Source organism: Myodes glareolus, chromosome 16 (assembly GCF_982192425.1).
Source record: "Myodes glareolus chromosome 16, mMyoGla1.1, whole genome shotgun sequence".
NCBI classification, from domain to species: domain Eukaryota; kingdom Metazoa; phylum Chordata; class Mammalia; order Rodentia; family Cricetidae; genus Myodes; species Myodes glareolus.
In genome coordinates this window covers 4,608,853-4,626,974 of record NC_142041.1, presented here as the reverse complement: position 1 = coordinate 4,626,974, position 18,122 = coordinate 4,608,853, and the positions used below count along the sequence as shown (strand labels likewise).

Genomic DNA, 18,122 nt, shown 5'->3' with positions numbered 1-18,122 from the left:
TTCTCCAAAGTTGTATTTAAAATTACTTTGATAATGAATCCTAAAGTCCAATGCTAATGCAACATGTGCATGATTTAAATATTTCTAAAAGATCTTATGTGTGATCTTTGCTTTCCTGTTATCTATCATTAACCACTGTGCAGTCCTAACATGACATCGCTATCTGCATCATGGTATTGAGTGTTATTCCAGGATCGTGATTTCTACACGTCCACAGCCACACACACGCACTCACTCTGGGCCCAATGATCCAAGGAACTGGTAAATAGATAGCTAAAATGTGGCAGAATGCTTTAAAACATATAGCCCATAGAATCTCAACAGCATAGAATTGTTCCATGTTAATTAATATAGCACACAATCTTCAACTCCGAAATAACTTCAGATAAAAGGCTGCCATTAGCTCGTCTCACCAAGCTGAGCTAGCGCAGGCATGGGTTGATAAATCAATGCCCCACAACAATACGTGTCTATACTTTGGGAGGGAGGGTAAGGATTTAATTTGTAGCAGGTTTTTCTACAGATGAAAGAACCAGCGGGAATCACTCAGTGCCCAGAGTTTTTATTTAATGTGTTGCAGATGAAGAACAGGGGGACAAAAGGAATTGATTTGCAACATTTGGAAGTTTCTTAGGAAGAGAGGGGCAGAGGGAAGTTTATCTTCCTTTATAGGCTGACTCTTCCATTGTTGTATTAAACTAGACAGAAATTCAGCTTTCCTGGCATCACGCCTTTAAGAATAATAAGGACTTTGTTTTGTTTCTGTGTTATTTTTTTTGAAAGTTTATGAATGTCTACTGAAGAGAGTTTGTACAAGTTGGTGATGTCATGAGGAACACTTGTCATCCTGTATGCATTTTTATTTTCACATGAGCATTTTAAGCCTGATGTGGCTATTTAGAGTGTTTGTCAAGGGCTGACTTCTAAATGCCTAGGAAGGAAATGAGTTCATATGATTCCTTCAGTTTCTCTACATGTTGTGTCTTTCCTATAAAACCATGTGGAAGAATCATGATGGTGACAGTGGTCTTGGCATTATAAACCCAGTGTATTAAATGGACCTCGAAGCTCAGGTCTAGTCCTTCCCAGGATTCCTCCTGACAACCTATTGGACTCTGGTTTCCTCAGGCTAGGACACGCCCAGTCTGGCTCTCATGTTAATTGGCCCGTTAGGTAGGGAATCAGCTGGAAATGTGAGGTCCAACCTACCTCACACACAGATTCCTTACAACTCATAATTCTCACCTATTTCTGATGCTTTCAATTTTTTTGAACATTAACCATTTGACTGCAAATAAGGTGCAAGAAACATTGAGTTTTAGACAATTTATGATGTTTTAAAAATAAAAATAAGAAGTCTGCTTATGGTAGAAGCTGGTTGAAAAAATATATACATTATCATTAAGTTTAACAGTTGTTTTTTTTAAAATCTCACAAATTAATAGTCCTTCTTTGTTTGACTCTGAAAGGAAGTAGCACGCACACATGCACACATTAACTCTCCCTATTTACTCATTTATTTATTTATTTATTTATTCTTTTGTTGTTCATTTGTTTTTGTTTCTGTTTTTTGAGACAGGGTTTCTCTGTGTAACAACTCTGGCTGTCCTGGAACTAGCTTTTATAGACCATGCTGGCCTCGAACTCACAGAGATCCACCTGCCTCTGCCTCTGTAGAGATGGGATTAAAGGTGTGCACCACCACTGCCTGTCTTATTTATTTATTCGTATAATGCATTATTGAGCTTTTTTATGTATTAGGGATAGTGCTGGCCCTGAGAATCCCATAGTCTTCTTCTCACGTTGACTGCAATTCACTAAAAGAGCTAAGTAATTGAATTACAGGAGTCATGGTGAACCTTGAAGGTGAAGGTTTCTGGTGTGGAAGGATAATCAGGAATTGAATAGACTGACCGTTGTGGTTGCTGCCCTTTCCTTAGGCCATAGTAATGTCCCTGCAGTGAAGAAACAGCAAGGTGGGGGGCAGATTATAGACAGTAACATGACTGCTGAGTTCTTAGAGAGGACACTCAGGTTGAGATGAGGCAAGAGATTCCTGGAAACTATAAGGAGGGGCTGTCTCTGTTTGGGGTCAACATGAGGAAGATGTTGTGGTGGTGGTGGGGGCTGGGGGTGAAAGGTAAATGTAGATATGCTGGCTGAAACTCAGGAGATGAATTTTCACATGGGGTTCTATTCATACATCAGAAGACCAGATATGAACCACATTTAAAACCTTGCTGAAGGACTGGGCAAGTAGCTGAGTGGATAGAGCTCTCACATATGGTGCACTGAGCCCTGAGTTTAATCTTTAGCAACTCATCAAACCCAGATTGATGGTGCTTGCAGTAATCTCAGCACTCTAGAATTAGAGGCAGGAAGTTCATGTTCATCCTTCACTAAGTAGTAAGCTTGGAGCCAGCATGAGCTACATGATGCTATGTTTGAAAAACAATAACAACAAAGAGAAACAAGACAAAAGGAAAATATGTACTAGATTTGATCTATCCATGGTGTTTGGGGAAACCTTAGAACAGGTAGCCTATGCTTGGGTACTTTGTGTTGTGCATATCAACAATACTAGTTAAAACATTTTAAAAGCTCTAATGAATTATTAAGTCTAGCTAGATAGACAAGTCTTTACACTGGAAATAGTAAACAGAATAGAAGCTTATGAAGTTCATTTTGTCCAGTGTTAAAATTAGGATTCTCCACTGTTGAATAGGGTGTTGGGTGAGTACATGGATGCATAGTGTGGAGCTGCCATGCTCAGGTACTTTAGAGCGCCCTGCACTACTCTCAAATGTGCTTGCTAGGATGGCAAATTACATTGCAACCACAGTTTAACACCATGATCACCTGGCTGCATAATCAACTATTCTTGTAACTAGAGGAATCTAAGAGTAGAACCCAAAAGTCTTCTTTTTAAAGAAAAAAATGACAAAATAAAATATGAATCAAATAAAACAAAAATCATGAGATCCATGCTGGGCAAGGCAACCCAACAGAAGGAAAAGAGCCCTAAGAGCAGGCACAAGAATCAGAGAGCCATGCATTCACACACTCAGGAGTCCCGATAAGAACACGAAACTGAAAGCTATGCTATATATCCAGGGGACCTGGTGCAGACCCATGCTGGCCCTGTGCTTTCTGCTTCAGTCTCTGTGAATTCATACACACCTTGCTGAGTTGATTCAGAGGATTTTGTTCTCCTGGTGTCCTCCATCCCATCTTACTCTTGCACTCTTTCTTCCTCTTCTGTGGGGTTCCCTGAACTCTGAGGGGAAGGATTTGATGCAGATATTCCATTTAGAGCTGTGTATTCTGAGGACTTTGTCTCTCTAGTGTCTGGCTGTGGATTCCTGCATCTGTTCCCATCTCCCGCAGGAGGAAGCCTCTCTGATGATGACTGGAAAAGGCACTGATCTACGGTTTTATTTTTGTTTAATTTTTAAGACTCGAAGTATTTGGGTTACCTTAGGTCTCTGGGCTATCTAGTCTCTGATTCTTGGTTGCCCAAGCAGTGTTGTGTATGGGTTCCATTTTATGGAGTCAGATAAGACACTGGCTGGCTATTCCCATAATTTCTGTGCCAGTGTTTCCGTTGCATATCTCTTAGGCAGGACAGATTGTAGGTCAACACTTTTGTGACTGGGTTGGTGCTTACACTTATCTTTTGGTAGCTTGCAGAGTGACTTTCTGTACTTCTAGAACATAGAGGTGAAAGCTCCACGTAGTCACCAGCTCTACCCCGTGTTCAGTGGTTGTGTTTGTGCTAACCTTGGCAACGGGGCCCTGCTGTTAGTTTGCAGAGAGCCATATATTGTCTTAATATCCTGAGTTGTTCGAGGGTTTCTGTGGGACCTTCTTGGCCAACAACTAGATTGTAGCTGAGTCCCTATACTGGAAGTCTCATTTGGTGATAAGAATGAGGACTCTGTATCCCCCATTATTAGGAGACTTTGTTATGAACACCTTCATGTATTTTAGGAAGTTTCCACTGAGCTAGGCTTCCCTGTCTTGCCTCAAATGTCCCTTAACTCCAGTTATCCCCTACGGCATTCCCTCCCTCAACCCTATCGTTCCTCCCCTCCCTACCTGTTATTCCCATTCCTGTCCCCACTCTGCAGACCCCACCCCCAATCCACTCCTAAAATATTCTATTTGCCCCTCCTAGGGAGATTCATGTGTCCTCCCCTAGCTCCTATACCTAACCTCTCTGCATCTATGGCTTTTAGGTTGAACCCAGAAGTCTTAAGCTGGTCCCAACCCCATTGCTAGCTCTGGGGTGATTCCCTGTGCTTTTACAAGACTTTCTTTCTGGGTAGGATGCCATTTGTTTGTCTCATTGGTTGTTTGAGATGTTTTTTTATGCCAGGTGTGGTGTCACATGCCTTTCTTCTCAGCTTTTGGGAGACAGAGATAGGCAGATACTTGTGAATTTGAACTCAGCCTGGTTTACTTAGTGAGTTCTTTATAGCCAGGGATTCATAGCAAGACCCTGCTCCCCCCACAAAAAGATTTATTGTTTACATCATTTTATTTAATATTTTTTAAGAGCTGAAATCCATGGCAGTAGTTTGTTTCCCATGACCATGCTTCACAGTGTGTTTTGTGATGAGAACATTATCTCCCCCAACTCTCTTATTTTATATACTTCCTATTATAGAGACCTACTCATTTCTTTCCTAAATCATACATACAATGTACACAGCCCATCTATATAAACATACGTGTAGATAAATTAGATGAATCAGTTGTTATTGCATGTGTCTGCTCGGTGTGGTCTTGAGAGAGACCTGGGTTTCAGACTTGGGAGGCCTGGGCTGTTGGCCTGCTCGCCCCGTCTCTTCCCTCCCGGTACCTTTCTCCCATTTTGGGACCCACTGATTTTAACCCTGTCTGGGCTGTTGAACCAGTTGTGGATTGAGGAGGACTTTATGAGGTCTTCCCTCTCCCTGATGAGCTATTGGCTCTGGATACGCTCTGTACATTTGCTCATTGCTCACATCAGCCGCAACAGAGGGGATCGTGTTGTTTTCTTTCTTCTACTGATAAGAAAGCTGGAACTTAGATGTAGGACACTTCTCTGACTCAGATGGTACCTGTAAGATGGTTCCAGGCCCAATTTGCTTGGCTCTCAGACCACCTTCCTAATAGCCACATAGCAATAGTGGGATTCTTTCCCCCTGGACCAATTACACAGTAGTATTTTTTCAGTTATTGCTACACATTTATTTCACTTTACGTGTGTAAACTAATAATGACACAACTCTCAGAATGACACTGGACTTGGAAGACCCTAGGTAATGTATTGCTTCCTATCCTTTGTCTCCTTTTACACCTCCTCACTGTGTGTGTCATGCCATGGAAGATGTCAGAGGATGACTTTCAGGAGTCAGGACTCTTAGTCTGCCATGTGGGTCACGATGAATTCAGGCCATTAGGCTCGGGGTCAACTCCATTGCCGACTGAGCCATCCTGCGAGCCCTGTATATCGTTGTTTTACAGAGTATTATATGTGCCACCCAAGCGGTTACATTCCTTTCGCTTATCTATTTCCTATATGTGTACACAAATAGGTCTTTCCAGTGAACAGGCCATACTCGGGGATATCCCTAACAAAACTTGCTCTACAGATGCCTTTTGAGATCCACTGCTTGTATGAGCTTAGGAAGTTATCTAAAAGTTAGCAGAGAAATGGACTATGCGTATGGTACCGTTATAGTAGAGAGATTAGTTTTAAGCCGCCAAAGTGGTAGTTTCTCCTAAATAAAGAGCCATCATCCACTGTTCTGTATAGGTGAGAGCCATGTGGTCGTACCAGGAGGAGAAGAAGGGAGGATCTGTGCAGTACAGCCCACACTGTGACCGTGGCCCGTTGTTACCACACAGACATCACAGTCTTTCTGTCAGACAGTTGATTCCCAGAAAAATATTTAGTTCTCGGTGTGAGCTATGATGTCATGTTTCAGTAAGAGCTGGTCCGTGTGCCTCTTATTCAAAGGTCGGTTGTTTGATTTTATAGGTTCTGGGGCCACAGGGGACCAACTACTGGTTAAGATGACTGGCTTCCAGTTGTTTATGTCTTGCTTTTGTTTGTGTGTGTGTATGTGTGTCTGTGTGTGTAAGTCTGTGTGTGGGTCTGTGTCTATCTGTGTATCTGTGTGTGTGTCTCTGTATGAGTGTGTATGAGTGTGTGTGTTTGTATGTCTCTGTGTGTGTGTGTCTGTGTGTGTGTGTATCTGTGTGTGTGTGTGTCTGTGTGTATCTGTGTGTGTGTGTTCGTAGAGGTGGAGGTGCCTGTGCTGTGTGTGCAAATAAAGCAGACGATGTTGGTGTTCTCCTTTGTCACTTCCAATCTTAGTTTTTGAAGCAGGGTCTCCCTCTTAACCTGTAGTAGCTAGATTTGCTGATCAAAGAGTTTGGGGGAGGTCCTCCTGTCCCTACCTCCTGACATTTCCACAATGCATAGCAGTGTGGGACTTTTATGTGGCTGCTGAGGATTGCAACTCAGTTCCTGGAGCTTTGGTTTCCTTACGGCAGCTGTGGACTGATGCTTGTGTGACCCGCTTTGGAAAGTGACAGAGAGGGACAAATGAAAGAGGAGTCGTTTGCATTTCCTATAAAAGCGATAACTGGAGTCTGAGTTACTTTTCTCTTGCTGTGACAACACAGCATGGCCAAGGCAACCTACAGAAGAAAGCATTTAGTAGGGGCTCACGGTTCCAGAGAGTAAGTCCATGGCCATCATGGTGGAAAGCATGGTGGCTGTCAAACAGGCATGATGCTGGAGCAACATCTGAGAGCTTCCATCTGATCCTCAAGCACTCAGTACAAAGAGAGCTAACTGGGCCTGTCATGGGCTTTGGAAGCCTCAAAGCCCACGTGCAGTGAGGCATCTCTGCTAACAAGTCCGTACCTAGTCCTTCTCAAACATAAGGTAAGCTGGATACCTTACTCTAGGGGCCATTCTCACTTAAACCACCACAGCTGATGAGAAAGGAGGGAGGGAGAGGGGAGAAGGGAAGGGCAGCTGTTGAGAAATGATTCTAATCAGAAAGACAAGGAATTTTAATATTAGCTATGATATAGGGAAGAAGCAGAGAAAGGGGCACCAAAAGCAGGGCCTGTGGTGTTTGTCTGGAGCAGTTAGAGCAGCTAAAGAGAGGAGTCCGGATAAAATATCCCAGTTTTAGGATGACAGGCTACCAGTGGCTTGGGTGGGTGACACTAGACTCAGCTCTCAGTTTGTGAGGCAAGTAGGCTTCACACGGAGCAGGAAGTCCACAGTCGGGGAGTATTGCCTGGGAAGGCAGTGGGCTCTCTGGAAACACCTGGAGTCAGTGGTTTGTGGCTGACTGTGGAGACTAGATTGGGAAGAACAGGACAGTTCTTTATGCCAGCCCCTGCTTTCAGACACCTCAAAGGAATAAAGAGAAGGTTACAGTAGGAGAAACAGAAGCATCTTGGAAACCAAAATTATTGGAGATTTCAACAAGGGAGAGTCTGCAGAGGACAGAGGAAAGGCTGCCAGGCACTACGGAGGCTCTCTCCCTGTAGTTCTCGATGCCTGTGGGCGAAGGCAGTTAACGTGGAGGATGAGCAAGCTTTCAGATTCTAGTAGTGCAGAGGCACTGCATCCAGAACAGGAACTAAACCCCCATCTTTACTGCAGCCAGTGCTAAGAGGTAGGGTGACCCCCCTACTGTGCATGCAGAACCTCCATGAGCCACACTGCAGTTCCTGTATTTGCGCCAAGAGCTAAAGCCATTTGCCTGTGGTTTTAATGCCACTCGACAGTGGCACTGAAAATGAAGCACAGGCTGCCCAGATTCTGAAGCCTGTGCCACTTGGGTTACCTACCTTGGTATCTTGTCTTTACTGGCTCATGTATCCTGATCCAGCCTGCACCCACTGTAAAGAACAGTACTTTCTTCTCACCAGTGGTGCCACAGTGGGACCTAAGAAAAGGTCTTACATGGGCAGAGGGGGGCATTTTGCAAAGAGTGTTTGATTGACAGTCTAAATGCCAGCTGGGGATTAGGGAGGTCTTACTCCTTGGCTATGCAGTTTCTTCTCTTTGTGACTTGGAAGAAATCTTTTAATGCAACAGTTAAGAAACTCTTAAGGCTTCGGGATCCTGAACTGCAAAATACCCCTGAGCATGGCTTTAAAAGGTCAAATGCAATGTGGGGTCTAACATGTGATCTCCTTGTGGATTCAAGTTAGCATGTTGCTGGGTAGAGGTTTGTTTTTATAGAACCAGTACAGGAGGCTTTGCTTTTGTGGATTGTAGTTAGAACGATTTTATTTCAGTGTCTTGAGCACCAGTTACAGATAAGACCTGGTAAAAAAGACAGTGCTTGGGCAGAAAGCCTTTGTTTCTCAGAAAAAGACTTTTCCGCAGTGAAGACTAGGAAGGTGTGTTTTGCTGCTAAGACAGTCAGATTATTCTCTGTATATCTAAATAACAAGATAAAGGAATGAACTCTCCTGCCCCGAGGGACAAAGGGAATTCCTGATAGAAAAAAAGTATAGGATCTTTGCTATAAAGTTCTAACATCCAGAATCTTCCATCTATCCTTGCTATATATCTGTATATAACAGTCTGTTTAATGTATTCTGCAAAGAGGAACTTTATATAGCCAGCCTTGATTCTTTACCTGTATCCCAGGGCAACTTGGCATGGTCAAAAGCAATTATTTCAGCTTATGGTTTCAGAGGGATAAGGGTCCATCATGGCGGGAGGCATGGTTCGTGACCAGGAAGCTGAGAGTTCACATCCTCAACTGCAGGCATGAAGCAGAGAAAGTCAACTGCCAGTGGAGTAAGGATTTAAAGGCTCCAAGCTCCTCCCCCTCCCCCGCCAGTGCCACACTTCCTCCTCCCCCTCCCCCACCAGTGCCACACTTCCTCAGCAAGACCACACCTCCTAAACCTCCCCAAGCAGCACCACCAATGGGGGCCTGAGGGTTCAGATGCCCCAGGCTATCTCTCAGCCAAGCTACCACACGTGCTTCCTCCATTTCCAGATGAGAGGTCCGTGGTCAGTACTGCCCGTCAGGCATCACTTGCCTAGGCGTGGGCTCAGACAGGACACAGTACAGTTATCCCAGAGAAGTGACACAAACGGCCTTTTAAAGTTTCTGATGGGCTTTTTGAAAAGTGTCCACATGGGAGCTTTTTCTTTTCTTCTTTCTTTCTTTCTCTTTCCTTCTTTCTTTTTTTTTTAATTTTTTTTTTACTTGAGCGTGCATTAAATTTTCCTATACACTCATTGGAATGCAGTGTGAAGGGTAATAAAATATGCAAGTTTTTTTTTTTTAATTTTAATCCTGAAAGATCATTCGGCTGCTCTTTGTTGCCCCTCTGAATGGGAAGAAAGGACTTTAGAGTGGAGCTGGAGGGAAACTGCTCAGGGCCCTCAGCTCTTGGACCAGAACCAGGAAGGACTACGGCAAGAGGCCTCGGCTCTCAGCAGCTCCACTATCCGAAACATCTGTTTCTGCATTTGGCTCAATTCCATGGCTTTTTTTTTTATATTTGTGAAATTGTTCCCATCTTTGCAAACACTTTAAAAAATAAAGAAGTCCCCATTCTGTCTCCTTGTTCTACTCCCCAGCACATGCATTTGTAATTACCTGGTTTAGTCTGTGTGTTTAATCAGTTTAAATTGAGAATGTTGCGTACATCTGATTTCAATCTGAGGGAGCCATTGAGCACTGGGCAGTTCCCACCCTGGAGCCTGCCAAAATGTGCCTCTGCCAAAACACGATAGGACTCACACCAGGGTATTTCCTAAAGACACCACTTGACTCAGATTAGATGTTTAATTTCCTTAAAATGTTGTTTTGGATTTGGGTCTCTGTTCCCTAATTGGGATTTTCTGATTTAATTTAGGAATATCGCTTATTTGATGAGTGGGTTCCAGGACCCAGCTGGCAATCTCCTGAAAGCTCAACCCCACAGAAGTAAACTTCACTCCGAGCACCGAGCGTGGCCTCTCGAGCTTTGCCAGCTGGGCTGGGCCCACACTTACTGACAATTTCATGGAAAAATCATCCACGCACTGCCGTGGAGTTAAGCTTGGGAGAGGAAGGCTTCCTTTTGCGGCCATGGTCAGAGTTTGTGCCTGTTTTGAGATTTTCTTTTCTTTTTTTGCTCTTTGGAGAATGACTCTTTGAGATCCCGTTAAAGTAGCCCATGAGTAGCCTCAGTCTCCTATGTGATGGAATTAAGAGGTGTGACCTACCACACCTGGCCCCTTGAGACATTTCATCTTTTAATTGAACTAGAAAAAGAAATTAAGTTATAGATATTGACTGTTCATTGCAGATTTGCTTTACTAGCGACAGTTCCCCTATCAACTAAGTTTGTAATCTGAGATCGTAGATTGTGATTTGTTTTTTTTTTCCCCTTGTGCTGGAATTTCTGAAGGGGTAAGAATTGAAGACGCAGAGCTGAACTTTTTCCAAAGTGTATGTGTGTGGGAGAGGTGTGAGAGAGAGTGTGTGTATGTGTGTGTGTGTGTGTGTGTGTGTGTGTGTGTGTGAGAGAGAGAGAGAGAGTGTGTGTGTGTGTGTGTGTGTGTTGTAGATCACAGAACAACGCTCAAGAGTGGGGTTTCATCTTCCACCATATTGAAGCAGAATCCCTCTCATCTCTGAGGCTGTGGTGCATGGGTAGCCAGCACTTGAGCATCTGGCCATACCACAACACCTATCTGTTCACATGTTCCTGGATGGAATTCAGGTCATTGGGCTTACACAGAGCACACTTCTATCCACTGAGTAATCTCCTTGGTCTTTTCTGTAGGCTTGGAACCAGAGTTCTTGAAATTCCTACCCTCTGACCCTTGAGAGTCTCCAGGATCCCTTATTAGCAGTTAATGTAATTCCTGAAAAATCCCTTTATATTCTGCACAGTGTCATAAAGCTTTGCTTGTCAAGGAAATAGTCTGACATTCCAGCTGTGTGTTTTTAATAGGCTCAAGAGCCATCTCTAGACATACCCCCAACATAATGAGAGCCCCATAAATGCAGAGAACACAGTGAGGAACCATACAGTATCTTGGTAATTACTTTAAAATGTGATTTAATTGTGATGTAATCACAACTGTCACCTGGTTGTATTATTAGATTATTGCTAAAAATCTGTTTTGCAGCTGGGCAGTGGTGGTGCATGCCTTTATTAACCCAGCACTCGGGAGGCAGAGGCAGGCGGATCTCTGTGAGTTCGAGGGCAGCCTAGTCTACAAGAGTTAGGTCCAGGACAGGTTACAGGCTCCAAAGGTACAGAGAAACCCTATATCAGAACAAAAAAGAAAGAAAGAAAGAAAGAAAGAAAGAAAGAAAGAAAGAAAGAAAGAAAGAAAAAAGAAAGAAAAAAAGAAAAAGAAGATTTGCCAGAAACTAATCAAAACCATTGATAAAAGCTGAGGATGTAGCTAAGTGGGAGAACACTTGGTTAGTGTATGGAAAACTCTGGTTTCATCCTGGGCACTGCAAAACAGAACCAGGACATAGGAAACTGAGTGGTGTAATGCTACGGCCACCTGACAGAGCACTTCACATGGAATTAGTCTTCCCAAAGGAACCAGCTAGCTCATCCAGAACAGCCTGCAGGGGCCAGGGCAGGGCTTTGTGACCCAATGCCCTCTTATGAATGTGGCTTGCCTGGAGCTGCGGCCCCTTGGTGAGGAACAGAGCACTGGCCAACACTGCTGCCCGCTTCTCCTCTCGGCTTCAGGCCTCGGGAAGCCGGAATGCTGGCCAGGAGAAGGGAGCAGGCTGGAGAGGAAGGAGAGGTTTGTACAGTGCTGCATTTGGAAGTCCAGCCCGGGGAAGGTTACACCAGCGCTGAAGCCTTTGGAATTGTCCATTTTGTGTCTGTAGTTCTTGAAGCTGTGGGAACAGCAACAGTTCCCAGGTTTACTAGATTTTCCCACCCACGAGACGTTCACCTGGTGTCTCTCCTCCTTCTTTAGAGTTGCTGGAACTGTGGCCGGAAAGCAAGCGAGACCTGCAGCGGCTGTAACACCGCCCGGTACTGTGGCTCCTTTTGCCAGCATAAAGACTGGGAGAAGCACCACCACATCTGTGGACAGACCCTGCAGGCCCCACAGCAGGGAGACACGCCTGCAGTCAGCTCCTCAGTCACACCCAGCAGTGGGGCTGGGAGCCCAATGGACACACCACCAGCAGCCACGCCCAGGTCGACCACCCCGGGAACACCCTCCACCATAGAGACGACGCCTCGCTAGACCTAAGTTCAGACTGTCAGAGGAAAGACCGCAACCAACACGAAAGCAATTCCTCATCCTCAGATGCTCAAAGCCGTTTTTCTGTTTGTTTGTTTATAGATGAACTATCTATCTTATTTCAGTACTTTCAGCAAGAGAGAACCTAACTGTATCTTTTGAGGCGGTAGTAAAACACAGAGGGCCAGTAATGGGTCGTAATGACTTACTGTGGATAACAAAGATATCTTTTTAGAGAACTGAAAAAAGGAAAGAATATAACGTGAAATGCTAGATTTGACCTCCTCCCTGTTATTTCCAAGTAGCTGGGATTTTAAACTAGATGACCTCATTAACCAATGCTTTACCAAGCAGCAAACCAAGAGATTGTTCATTGCTGTTGAAAGCAAAAATGCTAATATTAAAAGTCACAGTGTTCTTTATATACAATAATGGAAAGAAAAAAAAGAGGCGATCCCTCAAGGGCACGAGCGTTGGATACAGCACTAGACATTTTAACAAGAAGATGAATGGCGTCTGTGGGTTGCTAACTGAACTTTGAAGACCCGCTACAAAACGCGCAGATGTGCAGCAGATTGGAAGGAGACACAGATGTTCGGGTTTTTTTTTCCTGTTTCTGAAGCAAAATAATAATATCCAGGTCAACAGAATGAAAAATGAAAGGTGATTTCCAGTGGGGTGTATGACCACAGCAGCAAGAAAAAAAAATATGCCATAATACAAAGGCTTCTTACACACACACACACACACACACACACACACACACACACTCTTAAGAGACTCAGCCTGCAGTTAATTAACATTCTGGCAGCTTCCAACTCAGCCAGCTGCCCTAAATAACCCTTCAACATTTCTTCACTTTTGCAAGGTTCCACAGAGTAAGACATTGGGTCTATTCCAGCTCATTCATTTTATATTGAAAACTAGTTTTAAAAGATGGTGGCTCCAGCTCCAGCCCCCTTTCCAAAATTTTTCAACCCCACCCTGTTTGGTTTTTAATTAAAATCTAGTAGTTCTCTTGGTGTTAAACACTTCTGTCCTGTGAGGTTCCCAATGGTGTTCTTCTTGTAAATGTGTTGGCCAAATGTGAGGATGCGTTGTAGTTTATCCTATGCCCACATTTAGTCTCCTTATTCCTAGTTGGTGAGAAACCTGTATCTTTCTATGCTGCTTTTATATCTGTATGTATTAGTGATATTTCTCTAGTAGTTAAAAAAAATGAAAAGAAAAAAAAAACCTTTTTTGGTTGTCCTCAAGAAAAGAAAAGAAAAGAAAAGAAGAAGCTATCTTTTGGAGCTGCTAACTCACTCTCTTATAGGGTTTTTTTCCGGAAACCAGCATGCTTCATGGAATGCTAGCATATGGGTGTTTTGTAAGAGGGATGTACATAAATGTATTTTGCACTGCCACGATGACTCCCTGGGCATGCTCTTTTTTTTTTCTCAAACAAAACTTTTTAAATATGCTAGAGCCATTTCACCAATTTTAGCTGTAGCATAGAGTAGTAGTGAAATTTTTCTTTCCTTTTTTCTTTTTTTATGAAAAAAATTATTAGGGACTTTTTTTAAAAAAAATAAAATAACAAGATATCCTACTTTTAAAAAAAAGGACAGTGCATGCATATTGCTGTAAGGTTGTTTAAGTATTTCTAATTTTACAAAAAAAAATGAAATCATCAGAGCTCCAAATGCTGAGGTGTAGACGGACAGCTTTAACCCTGCTGAGTGCCAGGTTATACAGTATCGGGAAGTCAGCCAAAGACTGATCTGATGGACCAAAACCGGGACTTCTGAAAAGCACCAGAAATACTTTCCAAATGATCAGCAGGTTAGCCATGTTCAGTGTGAATCCATTAACCCTTCGCTGTCCAGGGTCCAGACCAGAACTACATGTGAGTTTTGAAACCCAACAGCCCAGGATGTGGCTGTGTGCTTTAAGAGTCGGCAGAGCTGCAGGCTGTGTAGACAACCAAAGTTGACAAGGCTGGGAAGACACCGCTCCACATACACACACACCAAGCATTTCTTTACAAATTGAGTACAATCCATTCGCTTGTGGGAGGGGGGTTGATGTAGCCCTTGGATACAGTTTTCAGTGGCTTTTAAGTTATCTGCATAAGAGGCGATCCTCATGGGTTTGCTTTATGTCTTGCCAATTTAAGATTTTCTTATATAACATTTCTCCTGTATTTTCATATACCAGTCAGTTTTAATTCTGTTCAGGTGGTGTTGTGTTCTTTTTTGTTTTGAATGGCCTTTTAGTTCAGGAAGTTCTGATGAGCAAATCAATGCATCTATCTCTCTGCATGTTGGAAGTCCATCTGCCAGCACACCTGCTAAAGTGAAGTGAGAAGCACACAGGAGGCTCTGAACGGGTTCTGTCTTAACCATGGTGCTCCCAGAATCCTTTGACCTCACTCTGCTTTCTAGTCTGCTTTTGACACTGGACAGTCCTTTCTTAGAGCTATTCTATGTTCTAGGCTACGAAGGGTTAAAGAATCCCACAAATGAGGTATGTCATACCCACACGTCTTGAGCTTGAAAAGCTATGATGTATGTGGAACAGCACTGTTATTCTTAACACTAGTGTGTAAAATAAGGATTAGTACAGTATGTCTCATTCCTTTTTAATTCAGGGCACCCTGAGTGAAAACAAATAATAAAAAAAAAAAAATCCCTAACTCTGAGCTCTATCTCTAATTCCTCTTCCTCCTTCCCCTCTTCCTCTTCCTCTCCTCCTGTTTTGCTACATTCTCCTCAGTGGCAAAAAGTTTCACTCTACCTCTGACAGCATGTATATTGCACCAGTAGCTAACAAAAACTGGTCTAGTCAAACCAAATGGGCACAAAAGAACCAGGAAACCAAAAGTTAAGCTCATACAGCTGCAAACCATATCACTTCTTGGTAACAATGCAGACCTCATAAACCTAAAAAAAAAAAAAGAGAAAGAAAAGAAGACTTTTGTTACTTTCCTTTCTTGCTTGTCACTTATATTCAGGCTATGTGAGAGTATTAATTTGTAGGTATTACACATTACAAAAAGTTCTCTTCATTGGATAGAATTGAATGGTGGTCGCTGATAGGAATAGGGCGTCCTCTATCTCTGATCTCTCTTTTTTCTCTTTCTCTTTTTCTCTGTCATGAGACTGTGTGTGACAGGGCCACCTGTCTTTTTAATTTGTTTCTTAATTTCTTTTGTTTTTTGTTTTTGTTTTTGTTTTTTTTTTTAATGTGTAGGTGCATGTCTTGGGGATTTAAAAATTTCAAGGCTGGTTTACTTATGCAAAGCATGCCTATGTCTGGAATACTTAGGGAAAGAAAGCGACTCCATGTTGTCCGAATTCCTCAAGGGACAGAAAAAAAAATTGGAGACTGTTGAAATGCAGATTTGAAGTAATTTTATTTTAATTATTTTGGGTTCTGCGACATTATTGTGAAAAATTAAAGTTGTTGTGCAATACTTAATTCAGACATGTACCACAAGTTAACGGTAGACTAACACTGGGGGGCGGGGCTAGGCATCATGCTTTTGTCAGCATACTCTTGAGCTTTGAAGTCTACTATGTCTGAACTGTGGTTTCTTGTTTATCTTTTTTTTTTTTCCTTAGTTGGACTGTAATGTATGGTCTGTCAACCTGTGAATCTTTAAAGTATGATTCAGGTATTGTTGTATTCTTTACTGTGTAATAAAAATGCTTAAAAAAAAGTCTGTATTCTGTCTCCCTTATCTTCACTGTGTGCCAAAGCCAAAGCTCAGGGAGCCTAGCCTGGAAGTCAGTCCTTCACGGAGCATGCCTAGAGTCTGTTCAGCTGCAGCATATGCTTCTAACATGAGTGGCTCATCCATGCGTGATGACAGGATGTTCGTGAGGTCAACACAGTCAAGTCTAGAAGGATATTCAGGTCCTCCATTGGAAAGGATAGCTTAGTCTGGGCCATCTTCTTCAGAAAGGTCCATTTCCCATCTTCTGAGTCTCTGGCTCTCAGCAGGTTGCAGCTATGCACAGATTCAGGACCACCCGCTGAGGCAGCCCTCTTCCTCCATCTGTTGCCAGCACGTTCACACTTGTTTCTGTGCATTTGTCATACACGGTATGGCGTGTCTAACTTGTTTCTGAAACCCACGGCAGCCCTTTAATTCTATATATTCATGCTCATGTATTGGTTATAACGTAGCTTAGAATGTAGAGAACCAATCAGTCTTCTACCCTAGGAACCCAATCAGTTTTCATGTTGTTTTCACAACACATTTTTTTTTTTTAAGGACTGTATATACTACATTGTAACAGAGTTTCCCATTTGCTTGAAAGATTCCCACTATGGGCTAAAAACTAGTTTAAAGAAATTAGCTGAACTGTATGTGTAAGGACTGAGTCTAGAGAGCTGTCGCATAGATGCTCGTGAGTGGAAGGGTGGTCGTGGACCTTCTGTTTATTTCCTTTGTATGCCAGGTAGGTCCCTGTCTTTGTCCTGAGACCTGGCTTCTCCAGCTGATATTCAGAAATGCAGCTCATTTGACAAGGCGGTAGGAGAACATGTAAAACATGGATGATGACTTTCTTACCCCTATCACATGAACAGGCTGAATATTTAATTTTGTAGTTAAATTTTTTTCTTAGAATATCAGACCAGCCTGGCTCAATTGCCTTTCCTTGTTATACAAATATTTTCTTTTTCTCTTCCAAGCAGAGCAGAGCAGAAACCAGAAGGTATGGAGAGTAGAGAGAGCTGAGAGCCCTTGAAATGACCCCTTGATAAACAGCCCGTGACCACAGACGCTGTGGCTTATGTGTGTGACAGGCTATGCTGGACAAATAGGAAAGAGTTGAGTTTAGATGAAGGATGTAAACAAAGTCCAGCAGCTTCTGGGGGTGAGCACCACTTTCTAAAGAATGTTATTGATGTGTCTGATAATATTAAAACTCTGTTTGCCGTGAAAAGAACACTAAGCTATTTCCCCAGAATGGGAGGGGAAGAAATGATCAAAGAGGTGCTTTTCTGTATGGCTGTTTATATCTTTATCCCACGGTGAATAAATAAAGTTGTACTTGCCTAAGTTTGTCCTTGGTCGGTCTATTCTCAACCACACTAGAGAAACTGGATCAGGCAAAAGCATGAAATATATTTCCCATAAAATCCCTCCATCTACATAGACAGGGAGATAGGGCCAAAGTTGTTTCTCCTTTGCTTCTGGGGTTTTCTGATTTAAATAAACTTTTGTCTAAAACACTTGTAAATCCACAGATGGGAAATCTGTGGAGGGGTCTTAAGGTCACTATGCTTTACTTACTGTCATAAGCATGACAATTGAATGTGGGGGAAGCTTCCAGCGGCTATGAGATGGAATACCCCCGTCTTCGTTCCCAACGCTAACTGTGTAGGGCTGGAGTTCTACACTGCACTGGCAAGAAAGAATGAACTATCATGCTCTAAGTCACTAACAAACTCGATTTCTGTGCCTCAGTGAAAAGTAGGAAGATGAGAGCCACGTTACCCCATAGGGATGTGGGACAGCAGGAGAAACCACTGATCTGCATTAAATCAACAGCAGTTGGAGCCCTTTTCAGTACCTCATACAAGGTCAGGCACCCAATTAGCACTCAATAAATATTCATTGTAAATACCTCAGTGAGTCCCCTGCTGGAATAAGGCGGGGCCATTTTTGCAGAAATAAGCCTGTTGGATATAGGAACAGAAAGCAGGAGGGCAGTGATTTAATCACCCCAGAAAGGAACTACGAGGGGAAGGTTCAGCTCTGACTATGGCGAGTAGAGGCATGACCACTGTCTACACATATTAGAGTCTATAAACACCAACATGGGAGCGTCTACCATGTGGCTGGACGTAGTTATTAGTGACA

The 18,122-nt window shown here is 43.0% G+C and overlaps 1 protein-coding gene across 4 annotated transcripts in view; it reads left to right on the top strand.

Annotated features, from left to right (window-relative positions):
• Runx1t1 (RUNX1 partner transcriptional co-repressor 1) overlaps positions 1 to 17,318 on the top strand; it is a 148,226-nt gene extending 130,908 nt beyond the window's left edge. For all 4 annotated transcript variants that reach the window (XM_085676992.2, XM_085676993.2, XM_085676996.2 and 1 more), the window contains one exon: positions 11,990 to 17,318. In XM_085676992.2, coding sequence (XP_085533118.1) covers positions 11,990 to 12,265 — 276 coding nt within the window. In that variant the 3' untranslated portion in view covers positions 12,266 to 17,318. The remainder of the gene's footprint in view (positions 1 to 11,989) is intronic.
• The last annotated feature ends 804 nt before the right edge of the window (positions 17,319 to 18,122 follow it).